Source organism: Nerophis ophidion, linkage group LG04 (assembly GCF_033978795.1).
Source record: "Nerophis ophidion isolate RoL-2023_Sa linkage group LG04, RoL_Noph_v1.0, whole genome shotgun sequence".
NCBI classification, from domain to species: Eukaryota; Metazoa; Chordata; class Actinopteri; order Syngnathiformes; family Syngnathidae; genus Nerophis; species Nerophis ophidion.
Window position 1 is genome coordinate 18,364,915 of NC_084614.1, and position 27,078 is coordinate 18,391,992.

Consider the following 27,078-nt stretch of genomic DNA (forward strand, 5'->3'; position numbering starts at 1 on the left):
TGGAATATGTTGACAACCAATAAGAATTGAGCTATGGGTGAAAAATGACTCCTCAAGTCCCACTTTAGACACTTTGCAACGTTGTGTATAGTTGATTTTATTTGGTTCCAAAATTGCATTTAAAAGAAAAGAATAATTCTATTTTGTTTAATTTTAATACTGCATGTTGACTATATTTTGTTAAATTATTAAGAAAAAAATTGAACTATTTATTGGCTAAGTATTTTTGTGCTTTTCTGATTACAATCATGATTAACAAATTAAGGGCAAATATCATAAAATCAAACAAATATCTTTAAAAACAAAATAAAAATAAAAAACGGCACCGTTTGTGCATGCTTGTTGCAAACAGGCATTTACATTTTTAGTATATTTCAGGGGTTGGGAACCTTTTTGGCTGACAGCCATAGAAACCAAATATTTTAAATAATTTAGCTCGGTTGGTAGAGCGGCCGTGCCAGCAACTTGAGCGTTGCAGGTTCGATCCCCGCTTCCGCCATCCTAGTCACTGCTGTTGTGTCTTTGGGCAAGACATTTTACCCACCTGCTCCCAGTGCCACCCACACTGGTTTAAATGTAAAAATTAGATATTGGGTTTTACTATGTAAAGCGCTTTGAGTCACTAGAGAAAAAGCGCTATATAAATATAATTCACTTCACTATTTCCGTCAATGCCATATAATATTTTTTTAACACTGAATACAACTAAATACGTGCATTTTTTTTTTTAAATCTAAATTTTTATCGGACTGCCGATATTTTCGACCGATAAATGCTTTGAAATGTAATATTGGAAATTATCGGTATCGGTTTCAAAAAGTTACATTTGTAACTTTTTAAAACGCCACTTTGTACACTGATGTAGGGAGAAGTAGAGAGCGCCAATAAACCTTAAAGGCACTACCTGTGCGTACTGGTCCAGTCACATAATATCTACGGCTTTTCACACACACAAGTGAATGCAATCCATACTTGGTCGACAGCCATACAGGTCACACTGAGGGTGGCCGTATAAACAACTTTAACACTTACAAATATGCATCACACAGAACCCACACCAAACAAAAATGACAAACACATTTCTGGAGAACATCCGCACTGTAACACAACAGAACAAATACCCAGAACCCCTTGCAGCACTAACTCTTCCGGGACGCTACAATATACACCCCTGCTACCCCCTAGACCCCGCCCACCTCAACCACTTCATGCTCTCTCAGGGAGAGCATGTCCCGAATTCCAAGCTGCTGTTTTGTGACATGTTAAAAAAAAATAATGCACTTTGTGACTTCAATAATAAATACGGCAGTGACATGTTGGCATTTTTTTCTATAACTTGAGTTGATTTATTTTGCGAAACCTTGTTATATTATTGAATGCATCCAGCGGGGCATCACAACAAAATTAGGCATAATAATGTGTTAATTCCACGACTGTATATGTCAGTGTCGGTTGAAATCAGTATCGGTGGTTAAGAGTTAGACAATATCGGATATCGGCAAAAAAGCCATTATCGGACATCTCTAATTTTTGGAGTATAATAAGTCTCTTATTCTTATTGGACAAGTCGCCACCTCATCGCAGGGCCAACACAGATAGACAGACAACATCCACACATTAGGGCCTGCTTTAAAAATCCTCTTTTATATGAAAAATGTTGGAATAGTAAATATATTTATTACATTAAATAGTAATATTTTTTGCTTTTACTATGTTAAAATATTTTAACTACTTAAGTAAATATATTAATTACTTTTACTATATAACAAATACTGAAATAGTAAATATATTTATTCTACTACAAAAAATAAATAGTGAAACAGTAAATATATTTATTCCAGTTTTACAACATAATAACATTGAAAGAGTAAAGATATTTATTCAGTTTCACTACATAAAATTTTAAAACAATAAATACACTTATATCACTAAATAAACATTGAAATAGTGAATATATAGTATAGTACTACATATATATATATATATATATATGTAGTATATTTGTTTTACTGTATATACACATATTGAAATAGTAAATATATTTATTGCAGTTTTCCATCCATCCATGCATTTTCTACCGCTTGTCCCTTTTGGTGTCGCTGGAGCCTATCTCAGCTTCACTCAGGCGGAAGGCGGCGTACACCCTGGACAAGTCCCCACCTCATCGCAGGGCCAACACAGATAGACAGACAACATTCACACACTAAGGCCAATTTAGTGTTGCCATCATTCATATGTCAGTGTTTACTACAAAAAAATATTGAAATAGTAAATACCGTATTTCTTTGAATTGCCGCAGGGCATATAGTACGCACCTGACTTGAATTACCGCCTGGTCAAACTTGTGACGTCACGAGTGACACTTCCCCTGTCATCATTTTCAAAACGGAGGAGGCTGATTTCAATACCGGTAATTTGAAATCGCATAAAGGGAAGAAGATTAAGAGATATTCAGTAGGATTTAAGGTCCAAGCTTACATCACACTCAAATTTTTACTGCATACCTTCGGTAAGTGCCGGAGTGAGAAGAGGTTTCAAAATTATTAGCGCACGTGTTAGACTTGCGTGGCATATTGTTGCCTGGATTCGATCACCCGTGGGTGCGTCAGCAAAAACACAGAAAAAGGTAAGAACTAAGGAATTTATTAACTCAAATCAGACTAGAACATAAACAGTGGTGTAAATAGAAAAGGCAAATAAAAGCGCTAGCATGGAAAGCTAGGTAAAACTAACCGAAACACAAACACTTGGCACGAAGGCACAAAAAAGGAAACACAAAACAACTAGCGTGAAAGCTAGGAATGAAATAAAGCTTAGGGTGAGAACTAGCGAAATCGAGAGAGAGAGACAAGTCATAAGCAGTTGTATGAGAACAAACTAAGATCCGACATGAGTGAACTGAAAAGGCTGGCTTATAAAGACAGGTGTGCTGGAACCGAGAGTAGCAGCTCAACTAATGAGTAACCATAGTAACAGACTAACACAGGAAATAACAGGGTCAAATGGAGAATGAAAACAAAGATGGAAAAATAAACAATAATATGTGAAGATCCGAAAAACGGATCTTAACAGCATGCTTACTTTTACCGCATGCCTATGGTAAGCGCAGGAGTGAGAAGAGGTTTTCAATTAATTAGCGCCCCGGCGGCAATTCAAGGAAATACAGTGTATCTATTCAATTTTTACAACATAAAAAAAAAAGTAAAAATAATTATTCCTGTTTTATTACATAAAAACACTGAAATAGTGTCAAGCTATAATAAAATGACCGTTTCAAATTTGAATAATTAGAGATGTGTATTAATAAACGTTGTTGGCATTTTTTTAAAGTGTGATTGTCAACCATTTGAGATTATTAGTGGATACGTTTGCTAACTTGTTTTAAAAAAAAAAGAAGTAAAATACCGTATTTCCTTGAATTGCCGCTAAGGAATGAAGTACGCACCTGCCTTGAAATACTGCCGGGTCAAACAAATAATTAGCGCATGCTTAGTATTACCGCCTCGTCAAACTCGTGACGTCACGAGTGACACTTCCCCTGTCATCATTTTAAAAATAAAGGAGGCTAATTTCAATACCGGTAATTTGAAATCGCATAAAGGGAAGAAGATTAAAAGCTATTCAGTCGGATTTAAGGTCCAAGCTTACATCACACTCAAATTTTTACTGCATACCTTTGGTAAGTGCCGTAGTGAGAAAAGGTTAGCACATGCTTACTTTTACCGCATGCCTTTGGTAAGCACAGAAATGAGAAGAGGTTTAAAAATAATTAGCACATGCCTACTTTTACCGCATGCCTTTGGTAAGCACAGGAGGGAGAAGAGGTTTTAAATTAATTAGCGCCCCGGCGGCAATTCAAGGAAATACGGTATATCTATTCATATTTTACTACAAAAAAAAATGTTAAAATAGTAAAAATATTTATTCCTGTTTTATTACATAAAACACTGAAATAGTAAATGTATGTCAAGCTATAATAAAAAATGACCGTTTCAAATTTGAATAATTAAGGATGTGGATTAATAAACGTTGTTGGCATTTTTTTAAAGTGCGGTTGTCGACCATTTAAGATTATTAGTGGATACGTTTGCTAACTTGTTTATATATATATATATATATATATATATATATATATATATATATATATATATATATATATGTGTGTATATATATATATATATATATATATATATATATATATATATATATATATATATATATATATATATATATATATATATATATATAAAATAAGTAAAATAGCTATAATTTGAGAAAAAAACCTGCCCGAGGTTGTTTTGACGTCATGACAAAAACCGGAAGCTACGCGATTTATTTTGAAAGGAACAGGAAATGTGGCGCTATCCGACTTGACAGTTCTTCACGTGAACAAACTCCTGCTAACAAACAACAAGAGAAGCTTTAAACTCCTTCTTTATGGTTTGGGTGAAAATATTTCCTAATTTCCTAACATTTGATCCGGCATCTTGTTTTTGGTTTTTTTGTGGTCCGCTATGCTGACGTTGTGTCTCCACCGAGCTTTCCGCTCCAAGTTACCGGCGACAACGTTGGGCGCGACGGCAACCAGGCTACCGGGAAGCGGGCGACACACTCCCCGCCGCCCGATGGGAACTCACCGCAGGAGCGAGTCGAGGGAGCCGTTCAACTCCCCCAAGAGAGCTAAGGAGTTCATTTACGGTCTCCAGGCCGGGGAAAGAACTTGTTTGCTGCAGGAGCTGCAGAACTTTGAGTCCATCGCCATTGCTCAAGGTGCGTTCAGGGTTATAGGTCACTTCCTCTCCTTTTACCAGAGCGTCTTTGACTCTAAAGGCCGTGATCTTGCCGCGAATGTGAGTCATGATTGGTCCCAAGTCAAGACTTTCCATGCCTTGGTGTTCCCTGTTTTAGCTCTGCTTGTGTGAGTCAATGGAAACATCATATCATCGACATGTATTACAAACCCTGTTTCCATATGAGTTGGGAAATTGTATTTGATGTAAATATAAACGGAATACAATGATTTGCAAATCCTTTTTAACCCATATTCAATTGAATGCACTACAAAGACAAAATATTTGATGTTAAAACACATAAACTTTATTTTTTTTGCAAATAATTAATTTAGAACTTCATGGCATGGCTGCAACACATGGCAAAGTAGTTGGGAAAGGGCATGTTCACCACTGCGTTTCATCATCTTTTCTTTTAAAGGCCTACTGAAATGAGATTTTCTTATTTAAACGGGGATAGCAGGTCCATTGGGGCGGTATAGCTCGGTTGGTAGAGCGGCCGTGCCAGCAATTTGAGGGATGCAGGTTCAATCCCCGCTTCTGCCATCCTAGTCACTGCCGTTGTGACCTTGGGCAAGACACTTTACCCACCTGCTCCCAGTGCCACCCACACTGGTTTAAAAATGTAACTTAGATATTGGGTTTTACTATGTTAAAGCGCTTTGAGTCACTAGAGAAAAGCGCTATATAAATATAATTCACTTATAATTCACATTCTATGTGTCATACTTGATCATTTCGCGATATCGCCATATTTTTGCTGAAAGGATTTAGTAGAGAACATCCACGATAAAGTTCGCAACTTTCGGTGCTAACAGAAAAGTCCTGCCTCTACCGGAAGTCGCAGACGATGACGTCACAAGTGTGGGGGCTCCTCACATATTCACATTATTTTTAATGGGAGCCTCCAACAAAAAGTGCTATTCGGACCGAGAAAACGACAATTTCCCCATTCATTTGAGCGAGGATGAAAGATTTGTGTTTGAGGATATTGATAGCGACGCACTAGAAAAAAAAAGGGTGGAGTGCAATCTCCGGGTTGGGGAGGAGACCCTGCCCCAAGTGGAGGAGTTCAAGTACCTAGGAGTCTTGTTCACGAGTGGGGGAAGAGTGGATCGTGAGATCGACAGGCGGATCGGTGCAGCGTCTTCAGTAATGCGGACGTTGTACCGATCCGTTGTGGTGAAGAAGGAGCTGAGCCGGAAGGCAAAGCTCTCAATTTACCGGTCGATTTACGTTCTCATCCTCACCTATGGTCATGAGCTTTGGGTCATGACCGAAAGGATAAGATCACGGGTACAAGCGGCCGAAATGAGTTTCCTCCGCCGGGTGGCGGGGCTCTCCCTTAGAGATAGGGTGAGAAGCTCTGTCATCTGGGGGGAGCTCAAAGTAAAGCCGCTGCTCCTCCACATCGAGAGGAGCCAGATGAGGTGGCTCGGGCATCTGGTCAGGATGCCACCCGAACGCCTCCCGAGGGAGGTGTTTAGGGCACGTCCAACCGGTAGGAGGCCACGGGGAAGACCCAGGACACGTTGGGAAGACTATGTCTCCCAGCTGGCCTGGGAACGCCTCGGGATCCCCCGGGAAGAGCTAGACGAAGTGGTAGGCGAGAGAGAAGTCTGGGTTTCCCTGCTTAGGCTGCTACCCCCGCGACCCGACCTCGGATAAGTGGAAGAAGATGGATGGATGGAAGTTTAAAAAAAAAACGCGATTGCATTGGGACGGCTTCAGATGTTTTTAGACACATTTACTAGGATAATTCTGGGAAATCCCTTATACTTCTATTGTGTTGCTAGTGTTTTAGTGAGTTAAATAGTACCTGATAGTCGAAAGGGTGTCTCCACATGTGTGTTGACGCGCAGTGTTTCAGGGGAGTCGACGGCAGCTATGGACGGCACAAGCACTGCTTTTCTCCGGTAAGACCTGACTTTTTAACCACAATTTGCTCACCATTTGGTAGGAATCCATGTTGGCTTGACCGCGCTCTGATCCATAGTGAAGTTTCACCGGCAGGAATTTTACACAAGGAATCACCGTGTGTTTGTGTGGCTAAAGGCTCAATCTTCCCAACTCCATCTTTCTACTGTGACTTCTCCAATATTAATTGAACAAATTGCAAAATATTCAGCAACACAGATGTCCAAAATAATGTGTAATTATGCCGTTAAAGCAGACGACTTTTAGCTGTGTGTGTGTGCAGCGCTCATACTTCCTTAAAACCCGTGACGTCTTGCGTACACGTCATCATTACACAATGTTTTCAAGACAAAACTCCCGGGAAATTAAAAATTGTAATTTAGTAAACTAAAAAGGCCGTATTGGCATGTGTTGCAATGTTAATATTTCATCATTGATATATAAACTATCAGACTGCGTGGTCTGTAGTAGTGGGTTTCAGTAGGCCTTTAACAACACTCAATAAACCTTTGGGAACTAAGGAGACACATTTTTGAAGCTTTTCAGGTGGAATTCTTTCCCATTCTTGTTTTATGTACAGCTTAAGTTGTCCAGGGTCCAGGGTCTCCGTTGTGGTATTTTAGGCTTAATAATGTGCCACACATTTTCGATGTGAGACAGGTCTGGACTACAGGCAAGCCAGTCTAGTACCCGCACTCTTTTACTATGAAGCCCCGCTGTTGTAACAAGTGACTTGGCATTGTCTTGCTGAAATAAGCAGGGGCGTCCATGATAACTTTGCTTGGATGACAACATATGTTGCTCCAAAACTTGTATGTACCTTTCAGCATGAATGGTGCCTTCACAGATGTGTAAGTTACCCATGCCTTGGGCACTAATACACCCCCATACCATCACAGGTGCTAGCTTTTCAACTTTGCACCTAGAGCAGTCCTGATGGTTCTATTCCTCTTTGGTTCGGAGGACACAACGTTCACCGTTTCCAAAAAACAATTTGAAATGTGGACTCGTCAGACCACAGAACACTTTTCTACTTTGCACCAGTCCATCTTAGCTGAGCTCGGGTCGTTTATAAATGGCTTTGGCCTTGCATAGTAGTTTTAACTTGCACTTACAGATGTAGTGACCAACTGTAGTTACTGACAGTGGTTTTCTGAAGTGTTCCTGAGCCCATGTGGTGATATCATTTACACACGGATGCCGCTTTTTGATGCAGTACCGCCTGAGGTAACGAAGGTCCGTTATATCATCGCTTACAGGAAGTGATTTCTCCAGATTCTCTGAACATTTTGATGGCATTACGGACCGTAGATGGTGAAATTTCTAAATGTCTTGCAATAGCCTGTTGAGAAATGTTGTTCTTAAACTGTTTGTCAATTTGCTCACGCATTTGTTCACAAAGCGGTGACCGTTTCCCAATCCTTGTTTGTGAATGACTGAGCATTTCACGGAAGCTGCTTTTATACCCACTCATGGCACCCACCTGTTCCCAATTAGCCTGCACACCTGTGGGATGTTCCAAATAAGTGTTTGATGAGAATTCCTCAACTTTATCAGTATTTATTGTCACCTTTCCCAACTTCTTTGTCACGTGTTGCTGGCATCAAATTCAAAAGTTAATGATTATCTGCAAAAAAAAAAAGTGTTTATCAGTTTGAACATCAAATATGTTGTCTTTGTAGCATATTCAACTGAATAATGGCCAAAAATGATTTGCAAATCATTGTATTCCGTTTATATTTACATCTAACACAATTTCCCAACTCATATGGAAACGGGGTTTGTATATACACTTTCATATAATCGCTGCTTTGTGTTGAGGGCAGGCTTCAACTAATTTATTACACATGTAAAATAATAATCTTGGGGCTTTAGGGACTATTTTGGGGGGGGGGTCAACTCAAGCCAGCCTAATGTACATGTTGGATCCACTTTGGACTTGATTCTCACGGTTACGTTAGATCCACTATGGATTGGACTTTCACAATATCATGTTAGATCCGCTCGACATCCATTGCTTTCGGTCCCCTGGTAGGGGGGTTGCCCACATATTCGGTCCTCTCCAAGGTTTCTCATAGTCATCATTGTCGACGTCATCGACGTCCCACTGGGGTGAGTTTTTCATTGCCCTTATGTGGGCCCTACCGAGGATGTCGTTGTGGTTTGTGAAGCCCTTTGAGGCACTTGTGATTTAGGGCTTTATAAATAAACATTTATTGATTGATTTCATGTGTGTACCTAATGAATTGACCATCGATAGATAACCTAATGTACATGTTTCATGTGTGTACCTAATGAAGTGGCCGTCAAGAAACTAGACGTCCATGACCATGATCGATGATTAAAAATACATTTTGTGATTTTTTTAAAATTTATTACAACTTTTTATTTATTTATATAGATTTTTCTTATTTCCATCCATCTATCTTCTTCCGCTTATCCGAGGTCGGGTCGCGGGGGCAGCAGCCTAAGCAGAGAAGCCCAGACTTCCCTCTACCCAGCCACTTTGTGTATAAATATAATTGACAAAAGTTTACATACACTTGTGAAGGACACATTCATATAATCGCTGCTTGGGGCTTTAGGGACTATTTTTGGGGGGCTCAACTCAAGCCAGCCTAATGTACATGTTTCCTAATGAAGTGACCATCGAGAGCCTAATGTGCATGTTTCATGTGTGTACCTAATGAAGTGACCATCGAGAAACTAGACGTCCACGACCACGATCGATGATTATAGATACATTTTGTGATTTTTATCCCGTATCTGATATTCCGGTATTGTTCAACTCTTAATTACCGATACCGATATCAACCGATACCGATATATACAGTCGTGGAATTAACACATTACTATGCCTAATTTTGTTGTGATGCCCCGCTGGATGCATTAAACAACGAAACAAGGTTTTCCAAAGCATATTGTAGCATCCCTAAAGAGTTAGTGCTGCAATGGGTTCTGGGTATTTGTTGATTTGTTCTAAAACAATTTTAAAAAGCGTTATTTACTAGGTTTAGTTAATCGAGGATTAGCGATGTCCGATAATAGCTTTTTTGCCAATATCCGATATTCCGGTATTGTTCAACTCTTAATTACCGATACCGATATCAATCAATCAATGTTTATTTATATAGCCCCAAATCACAAATTTCTCAAAGGACTGCACAAATCATTACGACTACAACATCCTCGGAAGAACCCACAAAAGGGCAAGGAAAACTCACACCCAGTGGGCAGGGAGAATTCACATCCAGTGGGACGCCAGTGACAATGCTGACTATGAGAAACCTTGGAGAGGACCTCAGATGTGGGCAACCCGCCCCCTCTAGAGGACCGAAAGCAATGGATGTCGAGCGGGTCAAACATGATACTGTGAAAGTTCAATCCATAGTGGCTCCAAGACAGCAGCGAGAGTCCCGTCCACAGGAAACCATCTCAAGCGGATCAGCAGCGTAGAGATGTCCCCAACCGATACAGGCGAGCGGTCCATCCTGGGTCCCGACGAGCGGTCCATCCTGGGTCTCGACTCTGGACAGCCAGTACTTCATCCATGGTCATCGGACCGGACCCCCTCCACAAGGGAGGGGGGGACATAGGAGAAAGAAAAGAAGCGGCAGATCAACTGGTCTAAAAAGGAGGTCTATTTAAAGGCTAGAGTATACAGATGAGTTTTAAGGTGAGACTTAAATGCTTCTACTGAGGTAGCATCGCGAACTGTTACCGGGAGGGCATTCCAGAGTACTGGAGCCCGAACGGAAAACGCTCTATAGCCCGCAGACTTTTTTTGGGCTCTAGGAATCACTAATAAGCCGGAGTCTTTTGAACGCAGATTTCTTGCCGGGACATATGGTACAATACAATCCGCAAGATAGGCTGGAACTAGACCGTGTAGTATTTTATACGTAAGTAGTAAAACCTTAAAGTCACATCTTAAGTGCACAGGAAGCCAGTGCAGGTGAGCCAGTACAGGCGTAATATGATCAAACTTTCTTGTTCTTGTCAAAAGTCTAGCAGCCGCATTTTGTACCAACTGTAATCTTTTAATGCTAGACATGGGGAGACCCGAAAATAATACGTTACAGTAATCGAGACGAGACGTAACAAACGCATGGATAATGATCTCAGCGTCTTTAGTGGACAAAATGGAGCGAATTTTAGCGATATCACGGAGATGAAAGAAGGCCGTTTTAGTAACGCTTTTAATGTGTGACTCAAAGGAGAGAGTTGGGTCGAAGATAATACCCAGATTTTTTACAGAGTCACCTTGTTTTATTATTTGGTTGTCAAATGTTAAAGTTGTATTATTAAATAGAGGTCGGTGTCTAGCAGGACCGATAATCAGCATTTCCGTTTTTTTGGCATTAAGTTGCAAAAAGTTAGCGGACATCCATTGTTTAATTTCATTAAGACACGCTTCCAACTGACTACAGTCCGGCGTGTTGGTCAGCTTTAGGGGCATGTAGAGTTGGGTGTCATCAGCATAACAGTGAAAGTTAATACCGTATTTGCGTATGACGTCACCCAGCGGCAGCATGTAGATGCTGAAGAGTACAGGGCCAAGGACCGAACCCTGGGGAACTCCACACGTTACCTTAACATAGTCCGAGGTCACACTGTTATAGGAGACGCACTGCATCCTATCAGTAAGATAAGAGTTAAACCATGACAGGGCTGAGTCTGACATACCAATTCGTATTTTGATACGCTCTAATAAAATATTATGATCGACGGTATCGAAAGCAGCGCTAAGATCGAGGAGCAGCAACATAGATGACGCATCAGAGTCCATCGTTAGCAATAGATCATTAGTCAATTTTGCGAGGGCTGTCTCAGTCGAGTGATTTGCCCTGAAACCGGATTGAAAGGTTTCACATAGATTGTTAAACGCTAAGTGCTCATTTAGCTGCTCTGCAACAATTTTTTTGAGGATTTTCGAAATAAAGGGAAGGTGAGACACCGGTCGGTAGTTTACCATGAGGTCAGGATCGAGGTTAGGTCTTTTAAGGAGAGGATGAATAACCGCTTTTTTGAATGCAACGGGAACAGTGCCCGAGGAAAGTGATAAGTTTATAATATTTAGCACTGATGGACCTAATAATACAAAAAGCTCCTTGATAAGTTTCCCAGGAAGTGGGTCAAGTAAACATGTTGTTTGTTTTATTCCATTTACACGTTGTAACAATCCTTCTAATGTTATTTCATCAAAACGAGAGAAACTATTTTGGATATTTGCAGTATCCGCCGTATATACAGTCGTATCTGTGTTACCATAACCCAGTTGTAGCTGGGACGCATTGTCTTTAATCTCCTTTCTAATAAGTTCAATTTTCTTATTAAAGAACTTCATAAAGTCATCTGCCGAATGGGTGGAGCTACCGGAAGGAGTCCCTTGTTGGGTTAGCGATGCTACTGTACTAAACAAAAATTTTGGATCGTTTTTATTAACGCGGATGAGATTTGAGTAATAATTAGTTTTAGCTAAGGTAAGCATGCGTTTATAAGTTATTAAACTATCACTCCATGCTTGATGGTGCACCTCAAGTTTAGTCGTGCGCCATTTGCGTTCCAGCTTTCTACATAATAATTTCTGAGCTCTAGTTTCTTCAGTAAACCATGGCGTACGCCTTTTTGGAGCCTTTTTTAACTTCAGCGGTGCTATACTATCAATGGTTTCGCGCAGGGCGTTGTTAAAGTTGTTAGTGAGGTTATCAATAGAGCCCACATACTTTGGGAACGGTGCCATTACCGAGGGCAGTAGGTCCGCAAGAGTCGTCGTTGTGGCAGCATTAATGTTGCGGCTGCTATAGCAGTTATTATTATTATTAGCTTGCCGAACATGAGTCTGAACTTCGAATTTTATAAGGTAATGATCGGACATTACTTTAGTATACGGGAGTATCATAACTTTGGAAACGGTGATACCTCTGACAAGCACTAGGTCTATCGTATTACCGCTGCGATGCGTCGGTTCATTTATTATTTGTGTAAGACCACAGCTATCAATTATAGTCTGGAGCGCCACGCACGGTGGGTCCAATGGGGTATTCATATGGATATTAAAGTCCCCCATTATAATTATATTATCGGCGTGCGTCACTAGATCAGCAACAAACTCTGAGAATTCACTAATAAAGTCCGAATAGGGCCCTATATATCAGTATCAAACGATACTGATGTATAGTCATGGAATTAACACATTACTATGCCTAATTTTGTTGTGATGCCCCACTGGATGCATTAAACAATATAACAAGGTTTTCTAAAGTATATTGTAGCGTCCCGGAGGAGTTAGTGCTGCAAGGGGTTCTGGGTAGTTGTTGATATGTTGTAAAACATTTTTAAAAAGCGTTATTTACGATGTTTAGTAATCCAGGATTAGGGTGGCCGATAATGGCTTTTTTGCCGATATGCGATATTCCCGTACTGTTCAACTCTTAATTACCGATATCAACCGATACTGATATATACAGTCATGGAATTAACACATTACTATGCCTAATTTTGTTGTGATAACCTGTTGGATGCATTAAAGAATGTAACAAGGTTTTTCCAAAGCATATTGTAGCGTCCCGGAAGAGTTAGTGCTGCAAGGGATTCTTGGTATTTGTTCTGTTGTGTTACGGTGTGGATGTTTTCCCGAAATGTGTTTGGTGTGGGTTCACAGTGTGGCGCATATTTGTAATAGTACTAAAGTTGTTTATACGGCCACCGTCAGTGTGACCTGTATGGCTTCTCAACCAAGTATGCCTTGCATTCACTTGTGTGTGTGTAAGAGACATATATATTATGAGACTGGGCCGGCACACTGTCTGTAGGGAGGGAAAGCGGACGTGATGACACATTGCCTTTAAGGCACGCCCCCGGTATTATTATCCGGGCTGAAATCGGGAGAAATTCGGCAGTGAAATTCGGGAGTCTACCGGGAAAATCGGGAGGGTTGGCAAGTATGGGTAATGTTAGAATGCCAGGATTCTAAAAGTTTGTTTCAAATACAGAGTTTTGAGTTATGAGTCAGTTTCAGCTCGTTTTTTTCTCGGCTCGGGGCGTTTGGCGAAAATGCAATGATTGAAGGTAAAAATGTGACTGTTCATTTTTCCTCCTTTAGAGACTCAGGAGCCCTCTCCGCCCACGACATCCCAGATCAGATACGGTGTGCTCCACACGCAAACATTATAAGCAGACATTATAGCGTGTTGAGGTGATTTAACACATTCAAACTCGCTCATCTCTCTGCAGTCATATTCCACAACGCCCTTCCCTTCGTTGGCTTCGGTTTCCTGGACAACGCCATCATGATCTCAGCCGTAAGTGTCCGGGTTGCGTTGTCCCACCCCGGCGGGCGCGAGTACTAACTCTCGCTTCCCCCTTTTTTAGGGAACGCAGATCGAGCTTTCCATCGGAGTCACTCTGGGAATTTCCACCATGGCTGGTAAGGTCCTGCACGTTCATGGCTCCTCAATTCAAATTATGTTGCTAGCGCCCCCTGCAGGTCTAGAGGGAAATCTCAAGTCTTCTGTGCCCTTCTTTCCATTCTGCTGCCGCACTAATGAGACTAAAGTTGATTTACTCAAGCATTTTTTTTGACACTCACCTGATTGGAGAACATGCTGATACAGATTCTTGATCAGCCCCTATAAAAAAAAAAAAAGCCACCAATGAAGTCCACGTGAGTGTCCAAAAGGGACAATCAGAATAAAACGGTTTGTCTTTGTGTGTCTGCAGCTGCCGCTCTGGGCAACCTGGTGTCAGACTTGGCAGGTCTCGGGTAAGAATACATTTTCTCTCTCGTAATTGTATGTTGATGAAACCGACACAAAAACGTGAACATGTGCTCCTTTACAGTCACCATTGGAACTAGGGATGTGTATCGTTATCATTTTATCAATACAGTATCGATATTCTTTATCGTTACCGGTATTTATCGGTACTCTGATTGGTACTGTATGTAAATTGTGTAAACCAGGGGTCACCAACCTTTTTGAAACCAAGAGCTACTTCTTGGGTATTTATTAATGCAGAGGGCTACCAGTTTGATACACACTTAAATAAATTGCCAGAAATAGCCAATTTGCTCAATTTACCTTTAATATATATATCCATCCATCCATCCATCCATCATCTTCCGCTTATCCGAGGTCGGGTCGCGGGGGCAACAGCCTAAGCAGGGAAACCCAGACTTCCCTCTCCCCAGCCACTTCGTCTAGCTCTTCCCGGGGGATCCCGAGGCGTTCCCAGGCCAGCCGGGAGACATAGTCTTCCCAACGTGTCCTGGGTCTTCCCCGTGGCCTCCTACCGGTTGGACGTGCCCTAAACACCTCCCTCGGGAGGCGTTCGGGTGGCATCCTGACCAGATGCCCGAACCACCTCATCTGGCTCCTCTCGATGTGAAGGAGCAGCGGCTTTACTTTGAGTCCCTCCCGGATGGCAGAGCTTCTCACCCTATCTCTAAGGGAGAGCCCCGCCACACGGCGGAGGAAACTCATTTCGGCCGCTTGTACCTGTGATCTTATCCTTTCGGTCATGACCCAAAGCTCATGACCATAGGTGAGTATGGGAACGTAGATCGACCGGTAAATTGAGAGCTTTGCCTTCCGGCTCAGCTCCTTCTTCACCACAACGGATCGGTACAACGTCCGCATTACTGAAGACGCCGCACCGATCCGCCTGTTGATCTCACGATCCACTCTTCCCTCACTCGTGAACAAGACTCCTAGGTACTTGAACTCCTCCACTTGGGGCAGGGTCTCCTCCCCAACCCGGAGATGGCACTCCACCCTTTTCCGGGCGAGAACCATGGACTCGGACTTGGAGGTGCTGATTCTCATTCCGGTCGCTTCACACTCGGCTGCAAACCGATCCAGCGAGAGCTGAAGATCCCGGTCAGATGAAGCCATCAGGACCACATCATCTGCAAAAAGCAGAGACCTAATCCTGCGGTTACCAAACCGGAACCCCTCAACGCCTTGACTGCGCCTAGAAATTCTGTCCATAAAAGTTATGAACAGAATCGGTGACAAAGGACAGCCTTGGCGGAGTCCAACCCTCACTGGAAATGTGTTCGACTTACTGCCGGCAATGCGGACCAAGCTCTGGCACTGATCGTACAGGGAACGGACTACCACAATAAGACAGTCCGATACCCCATACTCTCTGAGCACTCCCCACAGGACTTCCCGAGGGACACGGTCGAATGCCTTCTCCAAGTCTACAAAGCACATGTAGACTGGTTGGGCAAACTCCCATGCACCCTCAAGAACCCTGCCGAGAGTATAGAGCTGGTCCACAGTTCCACGACCAGGACGAAAACTACACTGTTCCTCCTGAATCCGAGGTTCGACTATCCGACGTAGCCTCCTCTCCAATACACCTGAATAAACCTTACCGGGAAGGCTGAGGAGTGTGATCCCACGATAGTTGGAACACACCCTCCGGTCCCCCTTCTTAAAGAGAGGAACCACCACCCCGGTCTGCCAATCCAGAGGTACCGCCCCCGATGTCCACGCGATGCTGTAAAGTCTTGTCAACCAAGACAGCCCCACAGCATCCAGAGCCTTAAGGAACTCCGGGCGGATCTCGTCCACCCCTGGGGCCTTGCCACCGAGGAGCTTTTTAACTACCTCAGCGACCTCAGCCCCAGAAATAGGAGAGTCCACCACAGATTCCCCAGGCACTGCTTCCTCATCGGAAGACGTGTTGGTGGGATTGAGGAGGTCTTCGAAGTATTCCTTCCACCGATCCACAACATCCGCAGTCGAGGTCAGCAGAACACCATCCGCACCATACACGGTGTTGATAGTGCACTGCTTCCCCTTCCTGAGGCGGCGGACGGTGGTCCAGAATCGCTTCGAAGCCGTCCGGAAGTCGTTTTCCATGGCTTCCCCGAACTCTTCCCATGTCCGAGTTTTTGCCTCCGCGACCGCTGAAGCTGCACACCGCTTGGCCTGTCGGTACCTGTCCACTGCCTCCGGAGTCCTATGAGCCAAAAGGACCCGATAGGACTCCTTCTTCAGCTTGACGGCATCCCTCACCGCTGGTGTCCACCAAGGGGTTTTAGGATTGCCGCCCCGACAGCCACCAACTACCTTGCGGCCACAGCTCCGATCTGCCGCCTCGACAATAGAGGTTCGGAACATGGTCCACTCGGACTCAATGTCCCGCACCTCCCTCGTGACATGTTCAAAGTTCTTCCGGAGGTGGGAATTGAAACTTTGTCTGACAGGAGACTCTGCCAGACGTTCCCAGCAGACCCTCACAATGCGTTTGGGCCTCCCAGGTCTGTCCGGCATCCTCCCCCACCATCGCAGCCAACTCACCACCAGGTGGTGATCGGTAGAAAGCTCCGCCCCTCTCTTCACCCGAGTGTCCAAAACATGAGGCCGCAAATCCGATGACACAACTACAAAGTCGATCATGGAACTGCGGCCTAGGGTGTCCTGGTGCCAAGTGCACATATGGACACCCTTATGTTTATATATATATATATATATATATATATATATATATTAAAGGTAAATTGAGCAAAAAATGGGTATTTGTGTCTGTCATTCCGTCGTACATTTTTTTTCCTTTTACGTAAGGTTTTTTGTAGAGAATAAATGATAAAAAATAACACTTAATTGAACGGTTTAAAAAAAAGAGAAAAAAGGAAAACAATTCAAATTAAATTTTGAAACATAGTTTATCTTCAATTTCGACTCTTTAAAATTCTAAATTCACCCGAAAAAAAGGGAAAAACTAGCTAATTTGAATCTTTTAAAAAAATTAAAAAAAAGAATTTATGGAACATCATTAGTAATTTTTCCTGATTAAGATTAATTTTAGAATTTTGACTACATGTTTTAAATAGGTTAAAATCCAATCTGCACTTTGTTAGAATATATAACAAATTGGAGCAAGCTATATTTCTAACAAAGAAAAATCATTATTTCTTCTAGATTTTCCATTAAATTTGATTCTAAAGATTTTGTAGATTTGCCCGAATATTTTTTTTAAATTTTAATCATAAGTTTGAAGAAATATTTCACAAATATTCTTTGTCAAAAAAACAGAAGCTAAAGTGACAAAATAAATTAAAATGTATTTATTATTCTTTACAATAAAACAAATAAATTTACTTGAACATTGATTTAAATTGTCAGGAAAGAAGAGGAAGGAATTTAAAAGGTAAAAAGGTATATGTGTTTAAAAATCCTAAAATCATTTTTAAGGTTGTATTTTTTTCTCTAAAATTGTCTTACTGAAAGTTATAATAATGAATGTATTCAAACAAGTGAAGACCAAGTCGTTAAAATATTTTCTTTGATTTTCAAATTCTATTTGAGTTTTGTCTCTCTTAGAATTAAAATTGTCGAGCAAAGCGAGACTAGCTTGCTAGTAAATAAATAAAATTTAAAAAATAGAGGCAGCTCACTGGTAAGTGCTGCTATTTGAGCTATTTTTAGAACAGGCCAGCGGGCGACTCATTTGGTCCTTACGGGCTACCTGGTGCCCACGGGCACCGCGTTGGTGACCCCTAGTGTAAACAAAGAGATGGGCTACATTGTTGCTGACTGGAGAAATCGAGTTAAATATTATTACCTATGACTGATTTATTTACTTAATTCTCATTTTGTTCATTTATATTTTGATTTTATTTTGTGTTGAAAATAAAAATAAAGACATTTAAAAATATATATTTTTTAAGAAATCTTTTCTTGCGGCTCAGCCTTACCCAGACTCTGCATCCAGTGGCCCCCTGGGAAATTGAGTTTGAGACCCTTGCTATAAGAGGACAGCTGTAGTGCTGTATTTTGAGGATCATGTCATATTTAATTTGAACTTTTTTTTTTTTTTTTAAACGGTCCTTTAGTAGTCACGTACAAATTTGTGTGAATTATGCAAAATTATCTTTTTCCCCAAGTGTCCCCAGTAATAATGATCAGCACATTACTTCATCGATTTAAAGACGTGTATGAGCTAACTGGGCCCTGGCCAATTTACCTAATTTCTTTAATGCTTCCACAACCTGTAGAAAGGGTGGTCCACGGTTTACCATGAATTGATTAACGTGGACCCCGACGTAAACAAGTTGAAAAACTTAATGGGGTGTTACCATTTAGTGGTCAATTGTACGGAATATGTACTGAACTGTGCAATCTACTAATAAAAGTTTCAATCAATCAATCAATCAAAGTCCCCACAAGTCATGATCAAAAACTTGGTTCGCATTCCAAATAATAACCTGTGTGTGTGTGTGTGTGTGTGTCCTTTAGGGGACTTCTGACTGTATGGGGACTTTTGATTGATTGATTGATTGATTGATAGATAGTTTTATTAGTAGATTGAACAGTTCAGTACATATTCCGTACAATTGACCACTAAATGGTAACACCCGAATAAGTTTTTCAACTAGTTTAAGTCGCGGTCCACGTTAATCAATTCCTATAAGAGGACAGCTGTAGTGCTGTATTCTGAGGATCATGTCATATTTAATTTGAACTTTTTTTTTGGGATGGTCCTCAGTAGTCACGTACAAATTTGTGTGAATTATGCAAAATGATTTCAATTTGGTCTCCATGAACCATATTAACTTTTTTTTTCCAGGGTCCCCAGTAAGAATGATCAGCACATTACTTCATCAATCCAGAGATTTAAAGACATGTATGAGCTAACTGGGCAGTGGCCATTTTACCCCATTTTTTATGCCTCCACAACCTGTAGAAAGGGTGGTCCCCACAAGTCATGATCAAAAACTTGGTCCGCATTTCAAAATATAACCTGCGTGTGTGTGTTGACAATGCTAAATACCTAATGGGGACATCGCTCTGTTTACACACCTTTAGGGGACTTCTGACGGTATGGGGACCTGTAACTTCCTATAAGAGGACAGCTGTAGTGCTTTATTCTGAGGGCCTTGCCATGTTTAATTTGAACTTTTTTACTTTTATTTTTTTAAATAGTCCTCAGTAGTCACGTACAAATTTGTGTGAATTATGCAAAATGATTTCAATTTGGTCCCCATGAACCATATTAACTTTTTTCCCCAGGGTCCCCAGTAAGAATGATCAGCACGTTACTTCATCAATCCAGAGATTTAAAGACGTGTATGAGCTAACTGGGCAGTGGCCATATTACCTCGTTTTTGTTTATGCCTCCACAACCTGTAGAAAGGGTGGTCCCCACAAGTCATGATCAAAAACTTGGTCCGCATTTCAAATAGTAACCTGTGTGTGTGTTCTGACAATGCTAAATACTTAATGGGGACATCGCTCTGTTTACACACCTTTAGGGGACTTCTGACGGTATGGGGACCTGTAACTTCCTATAAGAGGACAGTGGTAGTACTGTATTCTGAGGGTCATGTCATATTTAATTTGAACTTTTTTTAATATTTTTTTTTAAATAGTCCTCAGTAGTCTTGTACAAATTTGTGTGAATTATGCAAAATTATTTCAATTTGGTACCCAGTAAGAATGATCAGCACATTACTTCATCAATCCAGAGATTTAAAGACGTGTATGAGCTAACTGGGCACTGGCCATTTTACCTCATTTTTGTTTATGCATCCACAACCAGTAGAAAGGGTGGTCCCCACAATTCATGATCAAAAACTTGGTCTGCATTCCAAATAATAACCTGTGTGTGTGTGTTTTGACAATGGACATTGCTCTGTTTACACACCTTTAAGGGACTTCTGACGGTATGGGGACCTGTAACTTCCTATAAGAGGACAGCGGTAGTGCTGTATTCTGAGGGTCATGTCATATTTAATTTGAACTTTTATTATTATTTTTTTTAAATAGTCCTCAGTAGTCTCGTACAAATTTGTGTGAATTATGCAAAATTATTTAAATTTGGTCCCCAGTAAGAATGATCAGCACATTACTTCATCAACCTAGAGATATAAACACGTGTATGAGCTAACTGGGCACTGGCCATTTTACCTCGTTTTATTTATGCCTCCACAACCAGTAGAAAGGTTGGTCCCCACAAGTCATGATCAAAAACTTGGTCCGCATTCCAAATAATAACCTGTGTGTGTGTTCTGACAATGCTAAATACTTAAAGGGGACATCGCTCTATTTACACACCTTTAAGGGACTTCTGACGGTATGGGGACCTGTAACTTCCTATAAGCGGACAGCTGTAGTGCTTTTTTTTTATTTTTTTAAATAGTCCTCAGTAGTCTTGTACAAATTTGTGTGAATTATGCAAAATTATTTCAATTTGGTCCCCATTAACCATATTAACTTTTTTCCCCCAGGGTCCCCAGTAAGAATGATCAGCACATTACTTCATCAATCCAGAGATATAAAGACGTGTATGAGCTAACTGGGCACTGGCCATTTTACCTCGTTTTGTTTATGCCTCCACAACCAGTAGAAAGGGTGGTCCCCACAATTCATGATCAAAAACTTGGTCTGCATTCCAAATAATAACCTGTGTGTGTGTGTGTGTTCTGACAATGGACATGGCTCTGTTTACACACCTTTAGGGGACTTCTGACAGTATGGGGACCTGTAACTTCCTATAAGAGCACAGCGGTAGTGCTGTATTCTGAGGGTCATGTCATATTTAATTTGAACTTTTATTATTATTTCTTTTAAATAGTCCTCAGTAGTCTCGTACAAATTTGTGTGAATTATGCAAAATTATTTAAATTTGGTCCCCAGGGTCCCCAGTAAGAATGATCAGCACATTACTTCATCAATCCAGAGATATAAAGACGTGTATGAGCTAACTGGGCACTGGCCATTTTACCTCGTTTTGTTTATGCCTCCACAACCAGTAGAAAGGTTGGCCCCCACAATTCATGATCAAAAACTTGGTCGGCATTCCAAATAATAACCTGTGTGTGTGTGTGTGTGTGTGTGTGTGTGTGTGTGTGTTCTGACAATGCTAAATACTTAATGGGGACATCGCTCTATTTACACACCTTTAAGGGACTTCTAACGGTATGGGGACCTGTAACTTCCTATAAGAGGACAGCGGTAGTGCTGTATTCTTAGGGTCATGTCATATTTAATTTGAACTTTTATTTTATTTTTTTTAAATAGTCCTCATTAGTCATGTACAAATTTGTGTGAATTATGCAAAATTATTTCAATTTGGTCCCCATGAACCATATTAACTTTTTTTTTCCAGGGTCCCCAGTAAGAATGATCAGCACGTTACTTCATCAATCCAGAGATTTAAAGACGTGTATGAGCTAACTGGGCACTGGCCATATTACCTCGTTTTTGTTTATGCCTCCACGACCTGTAGAAAGAGTGGTCCCCACAAGTCATGATCAAAAACCTGGTCCGCATTCCAAATAATAACCTGCGTGTGTGTGTGTGTTCTGACAATGCTAAACATTTAATGGGGACATCGCTCTGTTTACACACCTTTAAGGGACTTCTGACGGTATGGGGACCTGTAACTTCCTATAAGAGGACAGCGGTAGTGCTGTATTCTTAGGGTCATGTCATATTTAATTTGAACTTTTTTTTTTTAAATAGTCCTCAGTAGTCTTGTACAAATTTGTGTGAATTATGCAAAATTATTTCAATTTGGTCCCCAAAATCCCCAGTAAGAATGATCAGCACATTACTTTATCAATCCAGAGATTTAAAGATGTGTATGAGCTAACTGGGCACTGGCCATTTTACCTCATTTTTGTTTATGCCTCCACAACCTGTAGAAAGGGTGGTCCCCACAAGTACTGCTGAAAAACATGGTCTGCATTCCAAATAATAACCTGTGTGTGTGTGTTCTGACAATGCTAAATACTTAATGGGGACATCTCTCTGTTTACACACCTTTAGGGGACTTCTGACGGTATGGGGACCTGTAACTTCCTATAAGAGGACAGCGGTAGTACTGTATTCTGAGGGTCATGTCATATTTAATTTGAACTTTTTCTAATATTTTTTTTTAAATAGTCCTCAGTAGTCTTGTACAAATTTGTGTGAATTATGCAAAATTATTTCAATTTGGTCCCTAGTAAGAATGATCAGCACATTACTTTATCAATCCAGAGATTTAAAGATGTGTATGAGCTAACTGGGCACTGGGCATTTTACCTCATTTTTGTTTATGCCTCCACAACCTGTAGAAAGGGTGGTCCCCACAAGTACTGATCAAAAACTTGGACTGCATTCCAAATAATAACCTGTGTGTGTGTGTGTTCTGGCAATGCTAAATACTTAAAGGGGACATCGCTCTGTTCACACACCTTTAGAGGACCTCTGACGGTATGGGGACCTGTAACTTCCTACATGAGACAGCTGTAGTGTGTGTGTGTGTTAGTGAGTTAACGCTGGCTCACGCAATTGCCGTGTGTGTTTGCAGCCTGGCAGGTTATGTGGAGGCCCTGGCGTCCAAACTGGGCATGCAGGTTCCGGACCTGACTCCCAAACAGGCTGACATGTGGCAGACCCGGGTCAGCGCACACTCGGTGAGGCCGCCGCATGTCACGATGATCCAATCCCGCCGCAGCTTCAGAATGAAATAAGTGTCGCCCACCCCCCTATTTTGCAGGGCAAAGCCATCGGCGTCTTCATCGGCTGCGTTCTGGGAATGTTCCCGCTCTTATTCATTGGCGAAGACGAGGAGAAGGCGGCGCAGCGCTCCCAATGAGACAGCCGACGCACAAACTGGACTTGGCTCTTTGCATCCCTTAGGCAGTGGCCTCGCTTCCTGCCTGGTCACAGACTGACGTCACTTTGACTGGACAGCATTATGGATCGTATATCGACTTCCTATCCAACCATACCAGCCCCTTCTTTAAACGACTGTTTACTAACATCATTGACGCTAACCGCTGGCTAACGGCTACCTCCAAATGCATGTTTGCATGTAGTTCGCACATTTTTTAACTCGCCGTATAACTTTTTTTGGGTCATTTGTTTAGTATAAAAGGCTAAAAACAGTTTATGTAAGTCAGTGGTTCTCAACCTTTTTTCCAAGGAGCATCTCAGAAAACACTTGGCTTTCCAAGTACCACCATAATAAAAACAAGGCAATGGTTTTATTTACCAGTATATTCAATATTTACAGGCACTGTAACATAGTTTGAATATTTTAATTAAGTGATCCATTTGGCCTGCTACACGTACCAGTTGGAGAATCCCTGCTGTAAGTGTTTCTCTACCTTCCGGCCAAAAGTGTAATTTGGTTCAAAACTACAAAACCCAAAACCAGTGAAGTTGGCACGTTGTGTAAATCGTAAATAAAAACAGAATACAAAAATTTGCAAATTCTATTCACCTTATATTCAAATAGATACACTGCAAAGACAAGATATTTAATGTTCGAACTGAGGAACAATTTTTTTTTTGTTGCAATTAATCATTAATTTAGAATCTAATGGCAGCAACACATTGCAAAAAAATGGCACAGGGGCATTTTTACCACTGTGTTACATGGCCTTTCCTTTTAACAACACTCAGTAAACGTTTGAGAACTGAGACGACCAATTTTTTAAGCATTTCAGGTGGAATTATTTCCCATTCTTGCTTGATGTACAGCTTAAGTTCTTTAGTCCAGGGTCTCCATTCTTGTATTTTAGGCTTCATATTGCGCCGCACCTGGGAGACAGGTCTCGTATCCTCACTTTTACCACAAAGTCACGCTACAGAACTTTGCATCGTCTTGCTGAAATAAGCAGGGGCGTCCATGAAAGAGACGTTGCATGGATGGCAACATTTGTCGCTCCAAAACCTGTATGTACCTTTCAGCATTAATCATGCCTTCACAGATGTGTAGGTTACCCATGCCTTGGGTACTAATACACCCCCATACCATCACAGATGCTGGCTTTTCAACTTTGTGGCTAGAACAATCCGGATTGTTCGTATCCACTTTGGTCCGGAGGACACAACGTCCGCAGTTTACTAAAACAATCTGAAATGTAGACTCATCAGACCACGGAACATTTTTCCACTTTGCATCAGTTCATCTTAGATGAGCTCGGTCCCAGCGAAGCCGGCGGCGTTTCTGGGTGTTGTTGATAAATGGGTTTTGCTTTGCATGGTAGAGCTTTAACTTGCACTTACAGATATAGCGACAAACCGTAGTTACTGAAATTGGTTTTCTGAAGCATTCCTGAGCCCATGTTGTAATATCCTTTACACAATGATGTCGATTTTTGATGCGGTACCGCCTGAAGGGATCGAAGTAGCACCAATGTTGGTTTTCAATCAGATTCTCTGAACCTTTTGATGATATTACGGACTGTAGATTTTTTCAACCATTGAGCTAATATTTGCAAATAATAACAAAGTTTACCAGTTCGAACGTTAAATATCTTGTCTTTGCATTGTATGCAATTGATTATAGGTTGAAAGGGATTACCAAATCATTGTATTTTGTTTTTATTTATGATTTACACAACGTGCAAACTTGACTGGTTTTGTATTTCTAAAAAGAGGATCTTTGACCAGCCTTTTTTTTGCTGCGAGTCCTGAAAAAGCTGCAGAGCCCTCCTGTCATATCAAGGATTTAAGACTGGTGTTTTTCAACATGAGAGCAGTCTTCTCCTATAGATGATCTTTGACCAGCCTAACCATATGCCTTATGTGTTATTCAAATTATTTTTGGACTATTTGTCCCGATATTAGCAATTTGGTGAGGTAATGTAAAGGGTGTAGAACAGCCCTGCAGACATGGAAAATATACAGATGAGCTGAAGGAGCCCCGGTTTAAAGGATAAGCGAGTAGATAACACGATGACAATATCGCTTGGACAAAACGGACAAACAACAACAATGGAGGACATCTTTCGATTTTCCATTCCGTCTACCAATCAGCGTGCTGCTCCACCCTACTGGTACCTCAGGGAGGTGCCAAGAAGGGTTCGGCCGGTGTTATTTTGTAGACAATTCTAGGTCGGATGTTTAGAATGGCTTTCTGATTGTTACATGGAACAATTTTTTTTTTTTTTTTATACCATTTGATGTCTTATTGATATATTTCGACATGTTTTTTGGTGAATTCGAGTATGGACTGCGACAGAAGGAGATCTAGCACAGGGGTGTCCAAACTTATTCCACTGAGGACTGTGTACTGAAGGAAAAAAAGAATGCAGGGGGGCATTTTGAAACATTTATAAATGTACACTACTACATTAGTATATGCTTAATTATTTGAAAAAAATATATATTTTAGCTTTTGTCTTATATGTTACACAGAAAATACTGTAGTTAGTTATATATTCTAACACAGGGGTGTAAAACAAATTTTAGATGGGGGGCCACATGGAAAAAATCTACTCCCGGACAGGTAAAATCACGGCATGATAACTTAAAAACAAAGACAACTTCAGATTGTTTTCTTTGTTTTGAAATAAAACAAGCACATTCTGAACATGTACAAATCATATTGTTTTGGGTTTTTTTTACACTGACATCCTCTCTTTATTTGTCGTTATTTATACTTTCTGAATAAATTATGTGATGATGTTCATCAGTCAACTGATTAGTGTTAAATTTCAATCTATCAAGATAAAAACAATTATATCAGGATGTTATTTATGTAGTTTGCTCATTTTCCCCGGCTGGTATTTTTTCTACGTATGTAGCATTAGCTACAAAGATACAAAAATTTGCTATTGCGACATCTAGTGGACACATTTAGAAAAAGCAGTTTCTTTCATTCAAAAATTTTGTTTAATTTTTATACTTCGCAATCTCATCCGGGTAAAACCTGTTCGCGGGCCGATTTGTTTGACACACCTGATCCAACATCAATCTCGTCAGGATTTCGCTGTCTTTTTTTTGTGATTGTTGCAATCTAAACTGTCTGAATTTTTGGTGCTTTTTTTTTTTCCAATAATATTGACTCAACTTGTGATTTTATGATTTTTTTTTTTTTTAATCAATGTTTTGTTAACTTGAAAGCACCTGATTTGAACAAAAATTGAAAAACCAATACCACAATTTCCGGGCTACCAGCCACACCCACTAAATTTGAGAAGACATATACATATATATGTTGTGAAATGAGATATATTGTACATGGGAATATTTGGTAAATGGTTATTTACAAACCTTAATTGTTTCCAAACGATGTCTGTAAGATGGCAGTAAAACGGCTGATTAAACAAAACAGAAAAAAAATCTTTGATGTCTTTATTCATCCACTACAAGACAAATAAAATTTTCTTTTTTTAATAAGGTTCCAGATGTTTGTCAGGATTCTTCTTCCTTGTACTTTGTAAACACTTTGAGTTAGAACAGTTTCTTAAAGTGGATCATTTTAGTACAATGTTTGATTTCTTGGCTTAATCCATTCCGTAATATAGCCGTTAGCAAAGAAAAATCCATAGATTAAGCTGCACCATTGTATAAAATGCAGGATTGGACAAAAGTAGCAGCTTCTAGTCTGGAAAATACCGTACTGTACTGATGTT

The 27,078-nt window shown here is 40.7% G+C and overlaps 1 protein-coding gene across 1 annotated transcript; it reads left to right on the forward strand.

Annotated features, from left to right (window-relative positions):
* Window positions 1–4,322: 4,322 nt before the first annotated feature.
* On the forward strand, window positions 4,323–26,046 carry tmem65 (transmembrane protein 65). Its single transcript, XM_061897344.1, has 7 exons — window positions 4,323–4,770; window positions 13,813–13,857; window positions 13,944–14,011; window positions 14,082–14,136; window positions 14,430–14,472; window positions 23,019–23,124; window positions 23,208–26,046. Exons 1-7 carry the CDS (start codon window positions 4,515–4,517, stop codon window positions 23,304–23,306), a joined length of 672 nt encoding a protein of 223 aa, XP_061753328.1. The 5' UTR covers window positions 4,323–4,514; the 3' UTR covers window positions 23,307–26,046.
* The last annotated feature ends 1,032 nt before the right edge of the window (window positions 26,047–27,078 follow it).